The sequence below is a fragment of the Humulus lupulus genome, chromosome X, assembly GCF_963169125.1.
Source record: "Humulus lupulus chromosome X, drHumLupu1.1, whole genome shotgun sequence".
Taxonomy (NCBI): domain Eukaryota; kingdom Viridiplantae; phylum Streptophyta; class Magnoliopsida; order Rosales; family Cannabaceae; genus Humulus; species Humulus lupulus.
In genome coordinates this window covers 161673463-161695184 of record NC_084802.1, presented here as the reverse complement: position 1 = coordinate 161695184, position 21722 = coordinate 161673463, and the positions used below count along the sequence as shown (strand labels likewise).

General features: G+C 34.8%; 1 protein-coding gene and 1 long non-coding RNA gene across 3 annotated transcripts in view; one reads left to right on the top strand and one right to left on the bottom strand.

The window, feature by feature from the left end:
* Positions 1-760: 760 nt before the first annotated feature.
* On the bottom strand, positions 761-2500 carry LOC133804162 (uncharacterized). Its single transcript, XR_009878331.1, has 3 exons — positions 2463-2500; positions 1899-1977; positions 761-840 (listed from the first exon to the last, which is right to left on the bottom strand). It is a non-coding gene; the product is annotated as an uncharacterized LOC133804162 (long non-coding RNA).
* A 7284-nt stretch (positions 2501-9784) lies between these two features.
* LOC133804161 (uncharacterized) overlaps positions 9785-21722 on the top strand; it is a 28653-nt gene continuing 16715 nt past the window's right edge. For both annotated transcript variants that reach the window (XR_009878330.1, XM_062242328.1), the window contains exons 1-6: positions 9785-10044; positions 10126-10276; positions 10370-10483; positions 10901-11080; positions 11330-11409; positions 11492-11639. Coding sequence is in view for 1 of the 2 variants with exons in the window: in XM_062242328.1 (XP_062098312.1) it covers positions 9848-10044; positions 10126-10276; positions 10370-10483; positions 10901-11080; positions 11330-11409; positions 11492-11639 (870 nt within the window). In the remaining variant the exon portion in view is untranslated. The remainder of the gene's footprint in view (positions 10045-10125; positions 10277-10369; positions 10484-10900; positions 11081-11329; positions 11410-11491; positions 11640-21722) is intronic.

The window sequence follows — 21722 nt, the reverse complement described above, 5'->3', positions numbered from 1 at the left end:
GGGAACCTCACTGTTAATTCAGCCAGATGAATAGAAAGAAGGTATTGGGAAAGGCAAGCCCATAAATGTGGTATGGCAAGTTGCAAGCAAAGAAAATGCAATTTAGCATAACAGGAAAAGGCTAACAATATCAACAAAACCTAAACCAAAGCATCATGATAGCAGGTACCACAAGTAAGTTTGACTTGATTCGTGATAAACAATCCCAACGAAAAAACATCAGTTGAAACCTGTTACAGCAAAACCAATCAACGGATGGGTTTGTAGTCTGATCATTTTGTATGAGAAGTGGAAAGGGAATAATTATCAATAATAATGAGAAGGAAAACTGAAGAGATTCAAAAAATAGTGACCAGATGCATCTATACCAACAATGTTTGGCTACTCTGACAGATGAAAAATAAGCACTTCTAGTTCTTCTATTAGGGGGATTCAGCACATATTTTATAAATTAAAAAATCAAAAAATAGCATTTAGATAAGACAAGACATGACTGTATCAGCTTGACATAAAGCTCCTCCAACCCCAATCAAGTAAAAAAGTATTCAAAATAAAATGCCAGAAAGTGTTTGTAATTTTTGCAAAACTATTAAGGTTCAATGATATTTTTAAAGCTCTCATCACAATCATTATGACAACTCATAAGATGTCAATATTAGAGAGCTGATATGTATAAGAAGAAAATAATTTGATATACAAGACATAAGCTCACACATAATAGCGTGTAATTTTCCTCCTAAACTCTGAAATAGAAAATCCAAACCTACACAGGAGGGAATTCAGACGAACTGGACTCAGGCCTCCAAGACGAAGCGTATGGCGGTGGACCTGGAGGTGGACCTTGGGACATAACCAGAGGTGGAGGTGGACCTGGAGGTGGAGGTGGCAGTTGTTAACTGTTCAAAGTTGGATAGCTAGAGGTGACACTAGGAACTGGACATCCAAAATTAGATGGTTGTGATTAGGCTTACTTAAAAAGAAGTAATAAAGAGCATAAATGGTTGTGCCAATTCATTAGCCTGAAGTAGTTTGAGAGATTAAATAAAGAGCGTGACCATGTACTTAGACTAAGTCCAACAAGCCATAAGAAACTCATAAAAGAGAAACACAAATAGAACACCACAATAAACTAAGCTACAAAAACTAGCAGCAGAGTGTGCTTTATGTTCGAAGCCACTGCCAAAAAAAGTAAGGAACATTACAAACGTTTGTCAAAATGCAAAGCAAATGAATGAGATGTACGTCCCCCATCAAATCATGCTGACCATCAGCTTTGGTACAAATCAAAGGTCAAAGCACACATTTTTTGAAGGAATGAATAGATACTAAAAAAATAAAAGGAAAATACTAAAATTTGTAACGTACTCGAGTGAATATCATGCAAGAGTTCTAATTGATCAAACAAAAGCACACAATTAACCAACTACATTGGACTCCAAGGCATTCATAAGTTTGTGCATACAAAATACAAAGAATAGAAAAACATAAATGAGCAAAAGTTTCTTGGTACATTAATTTAACAGTTCTGACCATTAAATATATTAACATAATCATAAAACTAAAGCCATTGAAATTACTAAAAGCCAATTAGATATGTGTATCATTGTAGTCTGTAAAGAGTATGTAAAGGCTATAAAAGTTCAATCAACAATCATGAGACTTTCTATTCAAGTGAGGCACATGAACGAGCTGATCTTAACTAGAAAGAATGGCAAACTTGGTTGATCAGTTTGTGTTTTTTTTCCATAACAAGTGCCTAAATAGTGCTATGATTTAATAGAATTATGGTAATGTCTTATGTGTGTTCTTTCTCTACTGCAATAGAGAAAAGAAGAAGAAAAATTCTTGATCCTACAAACAAAGAAATGGATATTGAATTAGCAGTCAGTAAGTCTAACCTGATTATTTGAAGATTGTTCATGGAACAAAGTCAATAGTTGGACCTCCAGTGACCTCAACAGCAACAACCCCAGCAAGCTAAACCAAACATAACAGAATATAACTTAATTGAATAACTCTATAAAATGGAAATATTGATGTCAATTTATAGAGAGGCTAGAGTGACCAACTGAAGCTATATGCACATCTACAAACAATTTAAGAAACTAAGAAAAAATATATGCTAGGGTCATAGAAAATTTACACTAAATATTTAACTACCCATATATGGTCCAACTTTAGAAAATATAAGGGGATAATAACTATGCCACATTCTTACAATTGGAATGGTTCTAAATTATTAATACAAAATGTCACATACAGCAAAGATGACCGTTGAAGATAAATTGTAGCATTTTACAGCAAACCATCTTATCTAAGGTTTGTACAGATATAGAGGGTAGCACCTATCTATTAATCATATTCATAACAAATTGTTGTTCAACTAACACAATTTTTTTACTTAGAATAATGATTATTATTGCCCCAGACAGACAGAGCTTCTAAACACAAACGATAATCACCTGGTAAAGATCAGCATAGGTAATCTTTGGATGTTTGGTCTTCACTTCCTCTGTTATCAAAACACAACCAGGAAAGAAAAGTTAGGGGGGAAATTTTGGTGCTTTGATATCCATCATGTTGTCCAATGTTTTAAATCATCAATTGTTAATTAGTGTTGTCAAAACATCATAAATCTAGATTAGTTTCAGTCAGATATCCCAGTTGCACAAGATTCTAAGTGTTCATAATAACAAGGTTAATGTAACAAATTAAATAGCATAATTTACATCTAAAAAAGAATAGATCAAATTGGAAAAGCTCACCACATAAGTTAAACTCTTTATTCCATTTTCCCATCTTGGATAGTCAAGAGATGTCCTGATTTTTGACAGACCATTATTCTGGTCAAATTCTTCAATTTGAATTAAAAGGATCCATTTTGTCTTTACTTAAAAACCATAATCTCACCTTCTGATCTTCAGCTTCAACGATGAATTTTTGTATACTTTACGGGTTATGTGCCTGACTTAACATACATAAAATTTATCACCAAAAACATTCTTCCCTAAGGGCCATCTCAGACCACCCTGAACATTGCTATCTACTATAGCAGAGTCAATCAAATCTCTAATGATTTGCATGTCATCTTCCTGTAACACAGCATGAAGAATTTAGCAGTAATCAATATCTCTCTAGTCTCTAGAAAGCTAGATTTCCAATTAATATGATATATAGAAGACTTACACTTAGACCAGGTTTAGTTTCTTTGGTGACTACACCCAGTCTCATATCCAAATTCTTTTCAAGACAAGATATTTGCTTGAGAATATAGCTCATGTAGCAGGGTCGAGTCTAAAAAGAAAACATGCTTCAAAATAAGCCTCACTAAACATGACCCTTACCAAGCATAAGAAAAAAAAAATATATATATATATATAAATCAATAGATAATTATCTTAGTCTCTTAGCATTTTTCATAATTCAATCATGCGCCATTAAATTTAAAAGAGTCAATCCCAAAACAAAATAAGGTCTTGCTTAAAAATCTTCAAACAAGTTTTATGGAAAAGTATTAAAATAAGAACTTTAAGTGACAATTACTTCACTTTGTTGTAGTGATTATCTACACTTCATTGTTAAATTATGTAGTTTTTAAAAAAATGCATAGCTAGTATCACACATAGAAACCAACATTTAATTCAAAACTCAACCATTTGTTTTTCCTCAATAACCAAAAGCTCATCATGAGGAAATCCATAACAGACAAAAAGCTAGAAATCCTAAGTAGCCAACCATGGCCAAAAGGCCCAATACCAACACTAAATATCAACATACCAAAGATTCTCATAAAAAATCACTAAATTTTCGTAAGTTATCAAGTCTATCACTAACCTAAACTATTTTTGGATCCCATGCTCCAAAAAAACAATTTTGAGTTTACTAAACATTGTTTATAATTAGTCATCCAACATAAAGTTGAAAATTGTAGCAGTGAAAGAAGCTGTAAAAACAGAGGAAACCAAAGCACATGCATTTCTAGAATTATCAAAGGAAGTACAAATGGAATGAACATATATGAAGCAAACCTAAATGCACCATCAGAAGCAAGAGAAATGGTAGACACAACAACATTAATAAAACTAGAAGCAGAACAGAACAAGTCTGGCTTTCCTTTTCTAGCTAATTACTGCAACAAGCTACAACACCAACACAAACTAGCCAAAAAATACATGTTGCAAGCAGGACTTTGAGAGAAATATTGAGAAAGAACACGTAGTAGGACTTGGAATTATGAGCAATCCTAAATTCCAAAAGCTTTAAGAATGCAAATTATTTTTCTTTAAGTCATCTTTTAGTGAGAAGAATGAATTATTATTTTGAAATCATGAAAGTAATATGCTCGTGTCAAATAAAATACATGTAAGCTACCCAATCTCTAAATACCTCAAATTTATACCCCAACCAAATCAAAGGAGCCTTACAAAATCTATTAATTGTAAGTTAAAAAACTTTAATGGGGAGAAAACTTAAGCATTAGAGATCTTTGAATTGTTATCTTTTTATTCGAATCTAAGCAAGGAAGACGGTGGTTCAATAACTAACACAAAATTGGCATCGAACTTGTTATTTGAATTCAAAACAAAAAGTTGTGATAGTGTTGATATATATACATATACATATTTATAAACACACCATACACACAAATAATAAACCCAGAATTTAAAATAAATATATTTAAGTTCAAAAGATTACCTTTCATGTCAAAAACAAGATGACCAAAGAAGTTGTCAAACTATGAGGGAATTGAACCTGAAAATTTTGAACTATCAGGTTAGAAATAAGTCTATTTGCTGGTAAATTTGTACATATGGATTTTGGGTTAGGAATTAAAGTGGTGTAGCAACTGTGGCTTCAAGGGTTTAAAGCTTATAGTTGAAATCTAGTTATGATAATATGAACCCAACATAACATATATATACATGTATATTATTAAAATAACATAGAAACAAAACAAAATTGTTTAACCCATCTCCAATCATACATTTATTTATTCTTCGTTCATAAAGCTTATACATGAATTGGTTAGAATAAAATTATCCCACATTTATCAATTAGACTAATTTATCTCTTTAGGTGAATTCTAATATGCTCTCTAATTACATAACATAAACACTTAATAAACATTATACACTCCAATCCTATCATTCTTTCTAAACATGATCTAAAAGACACTCACAACTCTAGCCAATTCTTACTAAAGATTGGACTAACACTTACTATACTTCAGCAACTTACCACCACCAAATAAAAACAAATAACCAAAAGGAAAATCACCTTGAAAAAACTAAAACAAAATAAATAAATTTTAAAAATTAAAAGTTGAATAAAATAAACCCCAACTCAAACAGTAGATAACAATATTGACAATGAGTGTTGATATTTCATTTCTTGTAACCTTACAGTATGTTACTAGAGTGCAATAAAGAGCTGTGATGAACATGTACTAAAGCAATAATCCCTAGTTCACCAAATCGGTCTGCAGTCCCAGGTGTAAGATGCTGGGCATGCTCAATCTGAAAATTAGCTCTAGTCATGCAAAAATAAGCATGGAAAGAAATATCAATATTAAAACTTTGCAATACTTAATTGCTACTTGGAGCTTCAAATTATGGCAATTTTAAGAATCTTGATCAAATCAGAGTTAGGTAGAGTTATTAAAATTATCATAAATAATTACAGGGGATGAGAGCAGAGAGGAGTAAATAAGAGCTTAATTAGTGGTCGAAGGAGTAAAGAAAACACTTTTTCATCTCAATTGGATGCAAGTTTCCATTAAAAATAGTGAAAGAGATATGGATTGAGGAGCTACACATTATATGCCTTTAAAAAGAATAATAAATAAACCAAAACCTATTTTTGCCAAACTTGGCTTTTCAAGAATGTTATTTTTTTTATGCATTTTTGTGGTCAAAACAAAAAGTAGAGAATGGTCAAAAAATTGAACTGGACAAACATCAAGAGTGATATAATTGTTATGATTATTATTATTATTTGTTCAGATCTTCATCAGTTGGCTTTAGGATCCAACAACTAATATAGGATTTTCAATAGTTCTGTCAAATTGAAAATCAAAAGAACAAAAAAAAAACTTATTAGATAGAACTAGACAGTTCATAACAATTAACATGAACTAGAACTTAGACCCAGAACAGAAGGACATATATATTATAGAAGAAAAGAAAATGAAAAATACCCAATGATCAGCACCAACCATAGATGACTTGAGTGTAAGTACTTTTGATCCACCTTAAGCTTTTTCGAAAAGAACCTTTCATCTTCCCCTCAACAGCGTAAGCCTTATACCATTTAGGAAAACCCAAATTTACATGCAGTAAACCCATTCCTCATTAACAAGACGTGAGTTTTAAGCATAATAAAATCATCAATAAACTTACAGAAATGAATGGTTTATGAAATCTAAAATACAAATTACACTAAGTAAAATGAAGCAGCTACTTGATGAAATTTCTGTAATGATTTGCAGAAATTACAAGCAAGCAATTCAAATATACCTGAACAAAAATTAGCTTAGACAGGTGGGACTTTCCTTCAGCTACTCTTTGATACCTTAAAATTCAAATTCAAATAAAAAAAAAACTTACATTAGAACCAAAGTCGGGTCTAATGAGGTAGAACAAAAGAGATTAAATCAGACAGTAAACTGAAATGAAAATTGAATTGAATCGAAATAGGAGATGAAACTCACTAGATTCAACGACCATGCTGTAGGAGAAATCGGAACCGTCCGTTCCAGTAGGCCTTCCATATGTGGATTTTCTCTACTGCATCTTTTCTTCTTCTTTTTCTCGGCCATGGACAAAGGGCTTTAGCTTCAAGAACTTGCAAAATTTTTGACAGATCCCTAAATTATTATTATTATTAAGAAAGTTTAAATTACTTCACTATGATCATATAACATAGTTCAAGGAAACGAGGGATAGCGATGAATCACAAACAAAATGTCGTAAGGAAAATGAAAAGAACCTTTCATCTTCCCCTCAACGGCGTAAGCTTGGTGGTGGCCCGCGAATGGAAGTCGCACCGGGTCAAAGGCACGCAGAGGTGGGCTCGCACCTAGGGTCACTTGGTTTGGGGGTTGGGTTCATGGGTGCCTGAGATTTTGAGCTTGGCTCGGAGAAAAACGGTTGAGGATGGTGGTTAGGTGGTCGGAGCTGAGGATGATGGTGGTTACGGGAGTGCGACTAGGGCGAAGGGAAGAGAGAGACGAAGGAGAATGGGAAAAAAGGTATCGGGTAGGCTGGTTTTTTTTTATATTTTATTTCTATTACTTTACCACTTTTTACCTAGTATATCTTATAATAGATTTTCAAAAGACTTATAATTATGTGTTGTGGAAAGTAGTTTTTGGTGTAGTATATGCATGCAGTAATAAGTTTTCTTGTTGAGCCTTGGCTCGCGAGTGCTATGTGGTGCAGGTAAAGGAAAAGAAAAACTTACCCAGCCATAAGTGGAGAGCTTAGGTGGCGACGTGTACATATGCGGCCACTTGACCACCACAGCCAAGGTTTCTCAGAGGAACTAGGATGTAACCCTATTTTTGCCGCTTAGGTCGGCGGGTTCTAACTTTTGGAATTGTAATGACTATTTTGAACTGTAAACATTATTATGGGATCCCATATACAGTTTACCGTTTTTAATCAAATACCCGTTCCTTTTAACCTTGGCCCATTAATTACATTTAGATGCACGTTCATGGCCTAAAGGCCCGTTTAGAGGGTTAAGCACTATTTAAAATACACAGTGTGACGGTCTTGGCTAACCAGGGTGTTACATAGCCTCTCCTTTCTCTGGACATAGACCGCGACACATCCCAGTAGGCGTCGCGACGCGATGGTGGTTCAGGGAGTTGCCTAGGCTCCTGGGTTTATGAAGGTCACAACGCGACCTCGTGAACCCAGTTTTCTCTGAGCCAATTCCTCCAAATCTCACCCCAAAATAGTGCCAAACCCATAATGCAATCCCAAAACATCATCAATATATCCTAGGCAGCAAAACCCAACTTACAAATAGATCAAAAACTCACCAAAACCATAAAATTCAATCAAGCTTAAGAAACTTTAAAAAATAAAATCTCAGAAGTTTAGGAGCTCGAATTACCTCTGATAAATCAATTTCCAACTAATTTCCCAGGCTATCAAGCTTCTAATCTTCCCTAGAATCGTGATGACTCTAACCTTGTTTGAATCCGAGCTCTAAAACTCGAGCTTCATTCGAGAACGCTAACAAGCGTGAAGAGTGAACAGGAGAGAGAGAACGAGAGTGAGACTTGAGTGTTTTTTCTGAGTTAATGAACTCAGCCGAACCCTTATATACGAACGGTCCCAAATGACCAAAATACCCCCACTAAACCTGCTTCTCTCTCAGCACCTTATAAGGGCAAACATATCATTTTCACTCTCTAATCTCGCTCTATACCCAAATTTCCTCAAATAATTTCGCTAAACCCGGAATATTGCCATTTCTCCCAAAATACGACTCATGTTACAATGAGTCCTGGTGACTCTCCATATCACCCAAAATACTCCTTGGCTCGCCCCGAGCTGAGTATTTCTCCCAGTTGTGACTGAACCACTACTTGCTTCCTAGGATCGTCTCATGCCGAATAACTCAAGCATATCCACATAATAATGTGGTCTCAATCAATATACACACATGTATATACAAATATGCTCTCAACAGGCCAAATTACGAAAATGTCATTCTAATAAGAAACAGACCCATATGCATTCTTAATACACTTAAACATGCCAATATAGTCGTATTATAATATAACTCACACAATTCATATAATCATGCATAATCAACTATATAAAAATATAATACATGCGTGATTTATCATTCAATGAATGATTGAAAAATGATCGACCGAATTCACATAATCACATCAATATTCAATTAATTCACATAAATATTCCAATATTGCTCTCCCAGACCCCTAATCAAGGCACTAAGCCTTAATAGGAGTTTTGGGACGTTACAACTAACTTTAATAGTTTTATAAGATCATATTTAAGATAAGGAAAATTACCATTTTGACTCCCATAGTTTAAGTTCATTACCGAATTTATATATTTATAATATTTTGTAAGCAATTGTAAAATTAATTAATAAAATTTATTATGTTCACCTCAGTTTAAGTCAATTACCAAGTTTTATTTTGTGATTTCAAAAATATTAAAATATTTTTTTATTATTTAAATTAGAATAATAAACTCCGCTCTTTAAATTCATTCATATATTTATCTTTTAGACTTTATTAATTCATTTTATAATTGTTTAGAAAATATTATAAATATATAATTGTTTTTTTCGATAGAAATATATAAATTTGGTAATTAACTTAAAACATGAGAGCCAAAATAGTAATTTTTCCATTCTTAAATATGATCTCATAAAATTATAAAAGTTAACTTTATTGTTTATATATATATTTTTAGTCAATTTAAGTTTTATATATTTTTAGTTTAGTTTTAATTCTATTTTTAACATCAAAATATTTATATTAAAAAAACTAATAAGTTTGGGGACCAATTTATCAATACTTACAAAGTTTAGGGACCAAATTATATTTAATGATTTTTGTTTAACATAATTTTTAATACTGTTAGTCCTAGGGACGTATTTGCATCAAAATAAAAAGTTTGGGCACTAATTAACTAAAAAAAATAATAGTTTGGGAACAACTTACCAAAACGTGTAAAGTTTATGTACCTGGCATGCAAATAAGCCTTTTTTTTTTTATTTAGGCACCCACTTGTTCATAGAAACTCAAATTTCCCTTTCGGTATCAGAAAACGCCCTATGATAACTGAACCAAAGCGACATGCCCGAGTTTCCTAATTGCTTGCGGATTATTTTCGATCTACTCGCGTCTGTCGGTTACACTGGCGATGAAAATTCCGATAAATCGGCTTCTGAAAAACTCTGTGGAGGCCTGTCTTGGTGCGTTGCCGCCCTCAATTCTGATCCCCCTCAAAATCACGACGGTTTTGGCGAAACCCGTACTCAAGATGACATTGTGTACGTAACTTTCCCCTCTTTGTCATTTGTGTTTGGTCTGTAGTTTCCATTGGTTTTTATGTACCTGTACAACGATGGTAGGTTTGAAATTGCTGAAGCTCTGAGGTTGATGAAATGTCCGCACCCCATTGAAGCCTGCCAAATTGAAAATCTTGATTGCCAAACCATAATTTCTGTCGTACACTGGCTTGTTGATCGTGTCCGTACAACCCGAGGGGATAGGAAAGATGAGGTTTTTGGTCTATCTATTATTACTTTCTATCGATTCACAACAATGGTAGTTTTTATCACTCTTTTATTAATTTCGTATGGTTTATGCTGCCAGAATCAGGGGAAATTTGATGTGTTGAACCAGTTGCAGCGGCTACGGGAGCGGATTGCGAAGCAAGGTGCTGAGACTAAGGTGCAAATGTTGGTATCACTTGTACATTCTCAAAAGGTATATACATATACATATGTATTTATATGTATATATATATATGTAAAATATAATTCTGCATTTGAATGGTTACCATACAATGTTTTCAGTCTTATATGTTGGACATTGGAATGTCATGAGTGCATTTCTCCCGCTAATTTTGAGTCTAATTGTCTTAAACCAATAGGTGTTGAAGAAGTGTAGATTTTGGGAAGTTTCTCGTATGTTGCATACGCAGAATCTATTCAAGTGTTATAGGTAGAGTAAGCGTAAAATTGACAACAGTTTCTGCTTCTTTATCTGTAGTCTATAGGGATGAAATGAAGAAAATATGAAGAAAATATGAAGATTCTAAATTTTTATCTTTGTTTTAAAAATGCAAGTCGTCTATTGATTCAGAGGGTTGTGCACGAGATTGAATGTTTGATGCTTTTACAGGAGCTTGAAAGGAAAGAAATTGAGTTCCAGATGTATTGTAATGCAAGGCTTTCTCATTTGCAAACAGATGTTGTTGAGTTAAATGAAAAAGTAGAAAGTGGCTACGACAGCCAGACACTTTCTGATGGATTAAACCGTTTGTTAAGTGAATCAGCAGAAGAATTAATTTCGGCTAGGAAGGTAATTCTTCAAGTTAAGAGTAAATCATATGTTAAACGAGTCAGAACAGAGGAATTAAATTGAGCTAAGATGGTAATTCATATAGTTCATTAAAACTGTACATAGCTTCTGTGTACAGGAATCATGGTAACTTTATGTGCTCTGTTATAGGGCCATGGCATATGAATATGAATGATATGATATAATATTTTTTATTCCTCGCCTTAATTTGTAATTTATATAAATAAAAATGCTGTATTCATCTGGTAGGAACTAGCTGCTTTACTGAGGACAATACTAGCAGTAAGACGCCAGCTTGACAGTGTGCCTTCTCAATCAGAACTTATTCAGTATGTTGCAGTTTGCCCCTATCTCTGTTTAAAATCTTCAGAACCATTCAGAACTAGAAGTTGGGCGTCACTCTTTCTGCAGATATGAACGGAGATTTTCAGAGTTATATGCTCATATTCAGGGAAAACATCAGCAAACACAAAAGTACTACGATACCTATAATACGCTATTGGAGATAAAGGAATTGATGCTAAAGGAAACATCCTTGTTGAATTCATTAAGTTCCCAGGTATGAATTGTGCAAGTACCGTGTCTTACCAATTTGAATGTTGCCGATTTCTTTGCTTGGTGGTTTAGTTTATTAACTTTATTTGTGTGAGTTTTAGTTATTTTATGACGTATTATTAAGTTCTATGTACTTTTTTTTAATAGAAACTCCTTTGTATTATTATGAGGAATAATACAAAGAAAAGAAATAAATAAAGATCTCATGTTGCCCATATACAGCGTATTATTAAGTTGTATTTACTAACTTAAATTTTATTATGTAATGGATTAAAAAGCTTTTTTTTTTTGGAAAAACACAACTGCTTAATTATTTATCAAGATTATGTTATTCAATTACAAGTGAAGTAGAAATAAGTTATACCAATGAATCTCTAAAACACACAAATTACAAAACAAAATTTCACTCTCTCAAGCAATCCAAGAAAGGAATATCTTTGAATTTCCTTACAACATGAACCCACAATGCAACACTCATTTTCACTTTATCTCATAACTCTTCCACGTTCTTTGCCTCTTGTAAGAAATTCTTCTATTCCTTTCCAGCTGTAAAACCCAGAAAATAGCTACTACTGCCATCTACCAAAAGAACTTGTTTCACCTTTCTACCATTCACTTAAAAAATAGTACAACTTCCATATAATGAGTTGGAATACACCAACTAATGGGCTCGTACTAGATTTGTACTAAGAATGAACATTGTAGGAATAGACTACCAAGAAACTTTTGCTCTAGTTGCCAAGATAAATTCTATATTGTAGCTAATTACAACTGGCCCTTACACCAGTTAGACGTTAAGAATGCATTTCTTAATGGAGATTTAGAAGTATTCACGAGCTTGACACCAGGATTTGAGGATTTTTTTGGCCAAAACAAGGTTTGCAAACTTAAGAAATCCCCATATGGCCTTGAACAATCTCCTAGAGTGTGGTTCGAATGCTTTGGAAAGGCTGTGAAAAAGTTATGGTTATCATCAAAGCCAGTCTGATCACACTATGTTATACAAACATTCTAAGGTGGGTAAGATTACAATCCTAATTGTTTATGTGGATGACATGATCTTGACAGATAATGATCTTGAAGAGTTGGAAAGGTTGAAGGAGAAGATGGCAAATGACTTTGAGATCAAAGACTTGGGATCATCAAAGTATTTTTTGGGAATGGAATTTGCAAGATCGAGAGAAGGCATCTTTGTGAACCAAAGAAAATACATCCTTGATCTACTTGGAGAGATAGGACTCATAGGATGTAAAGTTGTTGATACATTTACTGAAGCTAATTTAAAGCTAAATCCTTCTAAACTTGAAGATGTGATTGAAAGGGAAAAGTTTCAACGACTTGTGGGTAGATTAATCTACTTGTCACATACTCGTCCTGATAAAGCATTTGCTGTAAGCATGGTTTGCCAGTTTATGCACTCATCAGGACAAGACCCCTTTGATGCTACATGCAGAATCTTAAGGTATCTAAAAGGAACTCCTGGAAGATGTTTGATGTTTAAAAAATGTGACAACCTACAGATTGAGGTTTATACTGTGCTGATTGGGCAGGCAGTACTGTTGACAGACGTTCAACTTCAGGCTATTGCACCTTTGTTGGAGGAAACCTTGTTACTTGGCGAAGTAAAAAACAAAGTGTTGTAGCTAGAAGTAGTGCCGAGGTAGAGTTTAGATCTCTTGTACAAGCGATATGGATGAAGAGATTATTGGTAGACTTGAAGATCACAGGTTCTCTTCCTATGAAAGCTTACTGTAACAACAAGGTTGCCATTTCAATTGCTCATAATTCACTCTTAAATGATAGGGCAAAGCATATTGAAGTTGACAAGCATTTTATCAAAAAGAAGATTGAGAGTGGCCTAATCTGCATTCCGAATATATCAACTACTCAACTAACAACTGACTTACTCACCAAAGGGCTATACAAACAGCAGTTTGAATTCCTAATCAGCAAGCTAGCTATGGAAGACATCTACAAGCCATATTGAGGGGGAGTGTTGGAAAATATTCTGTAATTAAATAGTATAATATGAGATTTGGGCTGTAAATAGAAAAGAATAAGTCAAAGGTAGAAATCAGGAAATTAATTAGTGATTAATTTCGTACAGCTATTAGCTTCCTAAAATAGCTTTCTTGCATTCCTATTTATGTGTATATTGCAGAAAAGATAACTCAATAATACAGAATGTATTATCTCGAAAACTTTAGAACTCTCATTATGTATCTTACCATCCCCGGAATGTTTAAGGAATAAAGTATGATTTGACTGATCTTGCTTGCATCTGTATCTTTTTATTACCTGGTTAGATCTCTCAAATCATGCACGCGGAGACTACTTTAAGCCATAGATTTCTTCAAGTGACACACCGTCCTCTTCCATAACTTCTTTCAAAACCAGGAGGAATCTTGATGTATACGTCTTCCTCCAAGTTACCATTTAAAAACACTTTTTTTTTATATGCAGTTGCTGCAAAGGCCGATTAAGATTAGCAGCAATTGATGATAAAATTCTCATCGAATTCAACTTTGCTACTGGTGCAAATGTCTCATTATAATTCACTCCATATGTTTGAGTGAACTCTCTTGCAACTAGTCTTGCTTTATATCAATCAACATTGCCATCAACTTTATATTTTACGGTAAACACCCATTTACACCCTACTGTAGGTTTGTTTTTTGGCTGATCGACTATTCTCCATGTTTTGTTTTTCTCCCAATGCACCTATTCCCTCATCATCAACCTTCTTCCAATCGGAACTTAAGAAAGCCTCATATATGTGCCTCAGAATGATTGTCTTCCAGTTTGGTTGCAAAGGCTTTAAACTTAGGTGTGAGTTTGCTATAGCACATGTACTTGGATATTGGATGTAAAGTACAACTTTGAGCACTTCTAAGTCATTCTTCCATGCGACCCAAGTTTGGTCCCGAGTCTCGTAGTGCCTCAGTTGCACACTGGTAATCTCTCTTCCGCTTCACAAACACTATGGATAATCGATTTAGGTGCAACTGATCACATGACATGTTTACCTCATTTGTTTGATTCTTATTTTCCATGTTCCACTAAATCTAGTGTCAAAATTGCAGATGGCATTCTCTCCCTTATTGTAGGAATTGGCACCATTAAATTGTCTGCTGATTTACTTCTTAAATGAGTACTTTATGTTCTTTCTTTGAAATACAATTTAATCTCTGGCCACAAGTTAACTGTTGATAATCATTGTCTTGGTAAATATGTGTCCAATTTTTGTCAATTTCAAGATCTATCATCGGGGAGGATGATTGGCAGTGCTAGGATTTATGTTATGGCATTGTCGACTTTGGCATCCAAGTTTTTTATAGTTAAAACACTTGTTTCCATCTTTTTTTTTATCAATAAAAAGGTTGCTGATTTCCAATGTGATATTTGTCAATTTGCCAAACATACAAGTGTTTTTGTTTCCTTAGAAAATGTATACACCTTTGAGCCCTTTCGCTCTTGTTCATAGTGATGATGAGGACCCTCAAAGGTCACTACTTCTCATGGTAAGCGTTAGTTCATTACATTCATTGATGATCACACACGTATCACTTGGGTCTATCTGCTTAGGCACAAGTCTGAAACATGTCAGGTATTTCAAAACTTCCACCATATGATCCAAATACAGTACCAAACATCTATTCGAATACTTCGTACCGACAATGGTTTTGAATATTTCAATACAGCCCTCAGTCCCTATCTTATACAAAATGAGATTATTCATCAAAGCTTGTGTGTGGATACTCCGTAGCAGAATGGGGTTGCCAAGCGAAAAAATCGTCATCTCTTAGAAGTAGCCCGTGCTGTTATGTTCTATATGCATGTTCCCAAATATCTTTGGGGTGATGCTGTCCTCGTTGCTACTTATCTCATTAATCGTCTTCCTAGTCGGCTCCTTCAGTTCAAGACATCATATTATGTTCTTCAGTCTCTATATCCTCACATTTCTACAAATACTCGGCCAGTCAAAGTCTTTGGTTGTACTGGTTTTATTTACGTTCATTGCCAACATCGGAGTAAACTTGATCCTAGAGTCGTTAAGACGATTTTTTTAGGTTATTCTCCTACCCAAAATGGTTATCGGTGCTATTGTCCCCTCACCAAAAAATCATGGATCTCCGGTGATGTTACTTTTTAAAAAAATACTCCTTACTTCACTCCCACCTTGCTTTAGGGGAGCACAACCATCACGAGAAAGAAGCTTAGTGGTCGTGGGGGTTAGAAATACCCCTAGCCACTCCATCTTCTTCTGAGCCAGAAATTGTCTTTCTTTGAGCTAGAAAACTCTTCATCCTCTCCTGTGCCAGAAAACCATCAATTCTCTGAACATCCACATCCATCTTCTAAAGAAATCACCGAAACAGAAGAACATCCTCAAGACCAAAACATACTGAAGGAGATAATGTATTCCAGAAGAGAAAAAAATAAACAAGTTTCGAATCCTCATCATAGTTAAGAGCCCAATCCGGTGATAGAACCACTTCCCTCAAAAGATCTAGGTACTCTCCCCTCAAACTCTCAATCAGATCTAGACATTCCTATTGCATCAAGAAAAGGAACTAGATCTTGCATTCACTAACCTATTTCAAACCTCATTTCATATTTAAAATTGTCATCTCCATTTCGAGCTTTTACCTCTAGTCTATCAGATGTTGTGATTCCCAGGAATATCGACGAAGCACTTGGTACTCAATGGAAAACAGAAGTTCTCGAAGAGATAAGAGCACTTAAACAAAATGGAAATTGGAGATTAGTGGAGTTGCCATCAATCAATAAGGTAATAGGGTGCAAATGGGTGTTCACTGTCAAGTATAATATAAATGGATCTATTGAGAGGTACAAAGCTCGATTAGTTGCCATGGGTTTTACTCAAACTTACGGAATCGGCTACAATGAAACGTTCGCTCTAGTAGCCAAACTCAACACTATCAGAGTATTACTCTCGCTAGCAGTTAACCTAGATTGGTTGTTGTATCAACTTGATGTAAAAAGTGCATTCTTGAATGGTGAATTAGAAGAAGTGTACATGAGTCACCCTCTGGGTTTTGAAGAGACTCTTAATACAACCAAAGTCTGCAAGCTAAACAAATCACACTATGGCTTAAAACAATCTCCTCGAGTATGGTTCAATCGTTTTTTGAAAGTAGTTAAGGGACTTGGATACATGCAAGGTCAGACTGATCACACTCTCTTTATTAAACACTTGGGACAAGGGAAAATGTTAGTACTAATTATGTATGTTGATGACATAATTATTACTGGTAACAACACTGAAGAGATGAATTCGATCAAAACAATGTTGTTAAAGGAATTCAAAGTCAAAGATCTCGGTGCACTCAGGTATTTTCTGGGAATGGAATTTGCTAGAAGCAAAAGAAGTATTTCTGTGTTGCAAAGAATATACACCCTTGACCTTTTAGAAGAGGCATGAATGCTTGGGGGCAAGCCTAGCAAGACTCCAATTGAGCTCGGAGACGAGGAAAATGTTTGAAGGAAAGCCCAGTTGACAAAGAGAGGTATCAACAACTAGTAGGAAAGCTCATCTATCTCTCACATACTAGATTTGACATTGCCATTGCAGTAAGCCTGGTCAGTCAATTTATGCATGATCCATGTCAAGGACATCTCAATGCAGTATATAGAATTTTGACGTGTCTCAAGCAAACACCAGGAAAATGTCTTTTCTTCAGAAAGACAACTGAAAGAAAGGTTGAAATGTTCCCAGATGCAGACTGGGCTGGGTCAATTGATGATAGAAAATCTACCTCTATGTATTGCACAATTGTATGGGGTAATGTGGTAACATGGCGAAGTAAAAAACAAATAGTGGTTGCAAGAAGCAGTGCAGAAACAATGTATAGCGCTATGGCCCATGGAGTGTGAAGCAATATGGATCAAACGCCTATTAGAGGAATTGAAGATTGAGTATGAAGCTCCTATTTTGCTTTACTGTGATAATCAATCTACTATCAGTATTGCACATAACCCTATACATCATGACAAAATTAAGGATGTAGAAGTAGATCGTCACTTTATTAAAGAGAAGATTGATGCAGGAATCATCAACATTAGCTATGTACATACAGATTAACAACTGGCTGATATTCTCACAAGGCAGTTATCTGAGTAAGTATTTGATTTCCTAATAAGTAAATTTGGACTCATCAATATCTATAGTACATCTTGAGGGGGAGGGGGAGTGTCGACAGATAAGAATAGATAGGAAATCAAATCCTTTGGATTTGTTTTTCGTTATTTAGTTCTCTGATTTATAAGGATTTTATTTATTAGTTTTATTGTGTATTAAAAGGGATTGATTAGTGTGGAAAAAGAGTCTTTTTCTTATATTTTATTCACGAGGAATAAGGCCTTTAAATAGGCACTAGGCACTGTACAACTCTAACAAATCTGGTAGTTAATACCAAATATACAAAAAATAATTACAAATATTCTAGAGTAAATCAATTAGCCTAATCAGAATAATCTAATAATATCTACTACAATTATACAGCTATACTAAATAAATGCTAAAAATAGAATGTTTTCTACAATTAGTAAAAACCCAATAAAATATCAATTCTAGGTTGTAAAATATACACAGAAATAAAATAGTTTATTTCATCACTTTTAGATAAAGGAAGATTGAAGAATATATAACCGAAAGGAAATAAAGATTTCTACAAACAAAAAAAAAAAGCAAGTGGCCTGATTACAAACAAAGTAAGGAAAGTCCCAAAAGTGGCCCAACTCTGAGAATTACAAAGGTAAGACAGCAGCGATGATGACCAGAAGAAGTTGAAGGTTTATCCAGAAATAAAAATAGGAAAACTTTTGGAAAGAGAAGTATTATGAGAGAGGTGCAGGAAGATTGGGCGGAGTGGAGGGATAACCTTGAAAATCATTAAGCTTTTGAAGAGACGGTGGAAGATGAAGTTCTTCGTTTGAGTTCATAAAGTAGCGGGTCAAATCAAGAGGGGTATGACATTGAAGTTTCTAATATGGAAAGGGATTTTGAGCACTATCTCGATGGAGTCAGCCTATCATTAAACATGGATACTGAGCTAAGCATGGTAGATGAGGGCCAGGATAGTATTCATACCACAGAGGACGAAGTCTAGGAGGAGAATAATCAAGTTAATCTGCAGAAGGATAAGATAGGAAGATATGGGACTTCATGTTAATGGAAGACCTAAGACCTAAGACCAAGGAAACGAAAAAGAGGGGAAGTAGGGAGTTAAAAAATCTAGCCTTTAACGTTAACTATGATCAAAATAGGAAAGAGAAGGGGAAGAAATTGGTAAATAAATGAAGATAACGTCGTGGAATATTAGAGGAAACAATGACTTGTCGAGAAAAAGGGCTTTATTGGGAATCTCGCCATTAAGAACAGAGGATGGCATGCGATTAATGAGAAAACGCGGTAGAAACTGCATCGACCCAAAAAGGTTTTGGAGCATGCATTTGAAACTAGATGGCTCGTGTAGTTTCAAGAAGATTTTTGTTTTTTACGTTCTGCTCACCATTTTAGCATGCAGTATCAACACAAGAAGTTTCATGAAGTATGTCATTTTGAGCCATATATGAGTGAAATAAAGCAAATGTATATTCTTTGGCATTATCACTTCGCAAAATACAAACGAAAACATTAAATTGATTTTTAATCTTAGCACAAAATATAGAAAATAATTCAGAACGATTTTTCATTAAAAATAGTCCAGTTACACGAGAATAATCATCCACAAAAGTAACAAAATACCTGAATCCAGGTTTAGAAAAAATAGGTTAAGGACCCCAAACATCAGAATGAACTAATTCAAAAGGAACACTAGCATGTTTATTGACTCTAGGACTCGAACTAAGACGATGGTATTTGGCAAATTGACACAACTTACAATCTAACGAAGACGCCTTATTATATTGTGGACAAAGCTTCTTGAGCAATGGAAGAGATGAGTGGCCCAACTGACAATGAGCCTTAAAATCTGTAGTGACACTTGAACAAGCAATAGAAGTTGATGGCGATGTATCAAGAACGTAGAGGCCTCCAGACTCGTGTCCTTTACCAATAATCTTCTTCGTCATAAAATTATGAAATAAACAATGATCGGGGAAAAATGAGATGCAACAATTAAAATTACGAGTAAGTTGACTGTCATGGAGCAAATTAAAGGATAGATTAGGTAAAAGTAAGACATAGGACAAAGGAAGCAAAGGAGTAGGATTGATAGTGCTAGACCCACGAACACAACATGGCGACCCGTTAGCTTAAGTAATGGTATGAGTGGAAGTGTGTGATTGAAAAATTGAAAATAGATGAGAATTACTTGTCATATGATCTGTAGCACCAGATTCAATGACCCATTTGGAGGATGAAGAAAGAAGACACGTATTGGATTTACCTGGGTCAGCAATAGCGGTGACAAAGAATATGAAGACTTGAGTGATTCCTGATACTGTGAGATCAACAATAGCGGTGACAGAAGAATATGAAGACTTGAGTGATTCCTGATACTGTGAGAACTTGGCAAATTCATCGGCATAAATAATGACTGATTTATCAGAGGCATCATTAATAAATGCAATATTGGCCGAGTGTTTTTGCTGATTTTTGTATTGAAGCTTTCTGCACTCAAATTTTGTATGACCTGGTTTTTTTACAATAGTTGCACATAATGCCTCCAAAATTTGGCGTTCGAGTTTCAAATCTTTGTGAGCCACCACCCTTGTTTCCACTATGATTAGTTGATCTCCAAAGGACAATTATTATTTCGACCGACCAAAGCACCACTAACCAGGATAGATGGAGGACTTTGTGTGCGTAGAACATGACTAAAGACGTTTTGTAAAGAGAAGGTTTCAGAATCAGAGAGAATTTGTGACTTAGCATACTCAAATTCAGAAGAAAGGCCAGCCAGAAAACTCATGATAGGCATCTTCTTCTGTTGGCTTTGTTGAACCTTCACATCAGGGCTAAAAGACAGCGACATGTTAATCTTCTCATACATCTTTTCGAATGCCTTAAATTACTTTATAAGTGACCGATCTTGTTTTTCCGCACGGTAAAAGGCTTTGCAAACTTCATACATGCGGGAGAGATTCCCTTTGCCAACGTACGAAAATTCCAAATAATCCATTAGTTCCCTAACAAATTCACAGTGATTGATCAAGCCAATTACATCTTCTATCGATAGAATTACGAATATGAAGGACCAAACGAGCATTCTCTTTGAGCCATGTCAGATCATCTTCTCCTTTGAATTGTGTTAGGAGCACCATTAGTCAAATGATCATCTTTGTCTATGCTTCGAAGATAAAGGTGAACAGTCTTACTCCAATCCAAATAGTTCGAACCATTTAGCTTATGATCTGTGATTTTAGACATCATTGCTACCATATCCGCCACAAGAGAAGGCTTATTTTCAGCCATCAGACCTTGAAACGTAGAAGAAAATAGTAGAAGACAAGAGAGCAAAACACGGTAGAATAGAGAATACACAAAATCCAAACTTTGTCCCAAAGAAAGACAAATAAAGAAAAAGTCAAAGGAAGAGTCAAACAAACAAGATATAGGTAACCCCACGAGGATAGGGAAGTACGTTGGCACGTCAGCAGAAACCGGAGAAAATTTCCGGCAATCACGCGTCTGTATGCTTAGGCGCGTGGTGGTTGGCGTAGAGGACGTCAGCGGTGCGTGAGGCCCACGTGAGTGGATTCTGGTGACCAAACTCCAGTGGCTGGGCAGAAGATCTGGATAGGCAGTGAGAACTAATTCTCTGTCCAAATTGTGGTGTCGAAAAGAACCCTAAAACACCTAAAACCTAATTTCAAATTTCATTTTTGTGTTTATGTAAGACCTAATGAAAACCCAATCCGAGAAAAAAAATCTAATTTTGAATATCTAATTCTTTGATACCATGTTATCTAAGGTGAAAAATGAATTGTATTCGCATAATCTTCATTGAAAAGTAATACACATACGTACACAACTAGGAATCTATCTTAGGAAACTAAATAATTAGAAACCTAGAATTAAACTAATCAGACAGCTAATATACACCTAATTTAGACAACT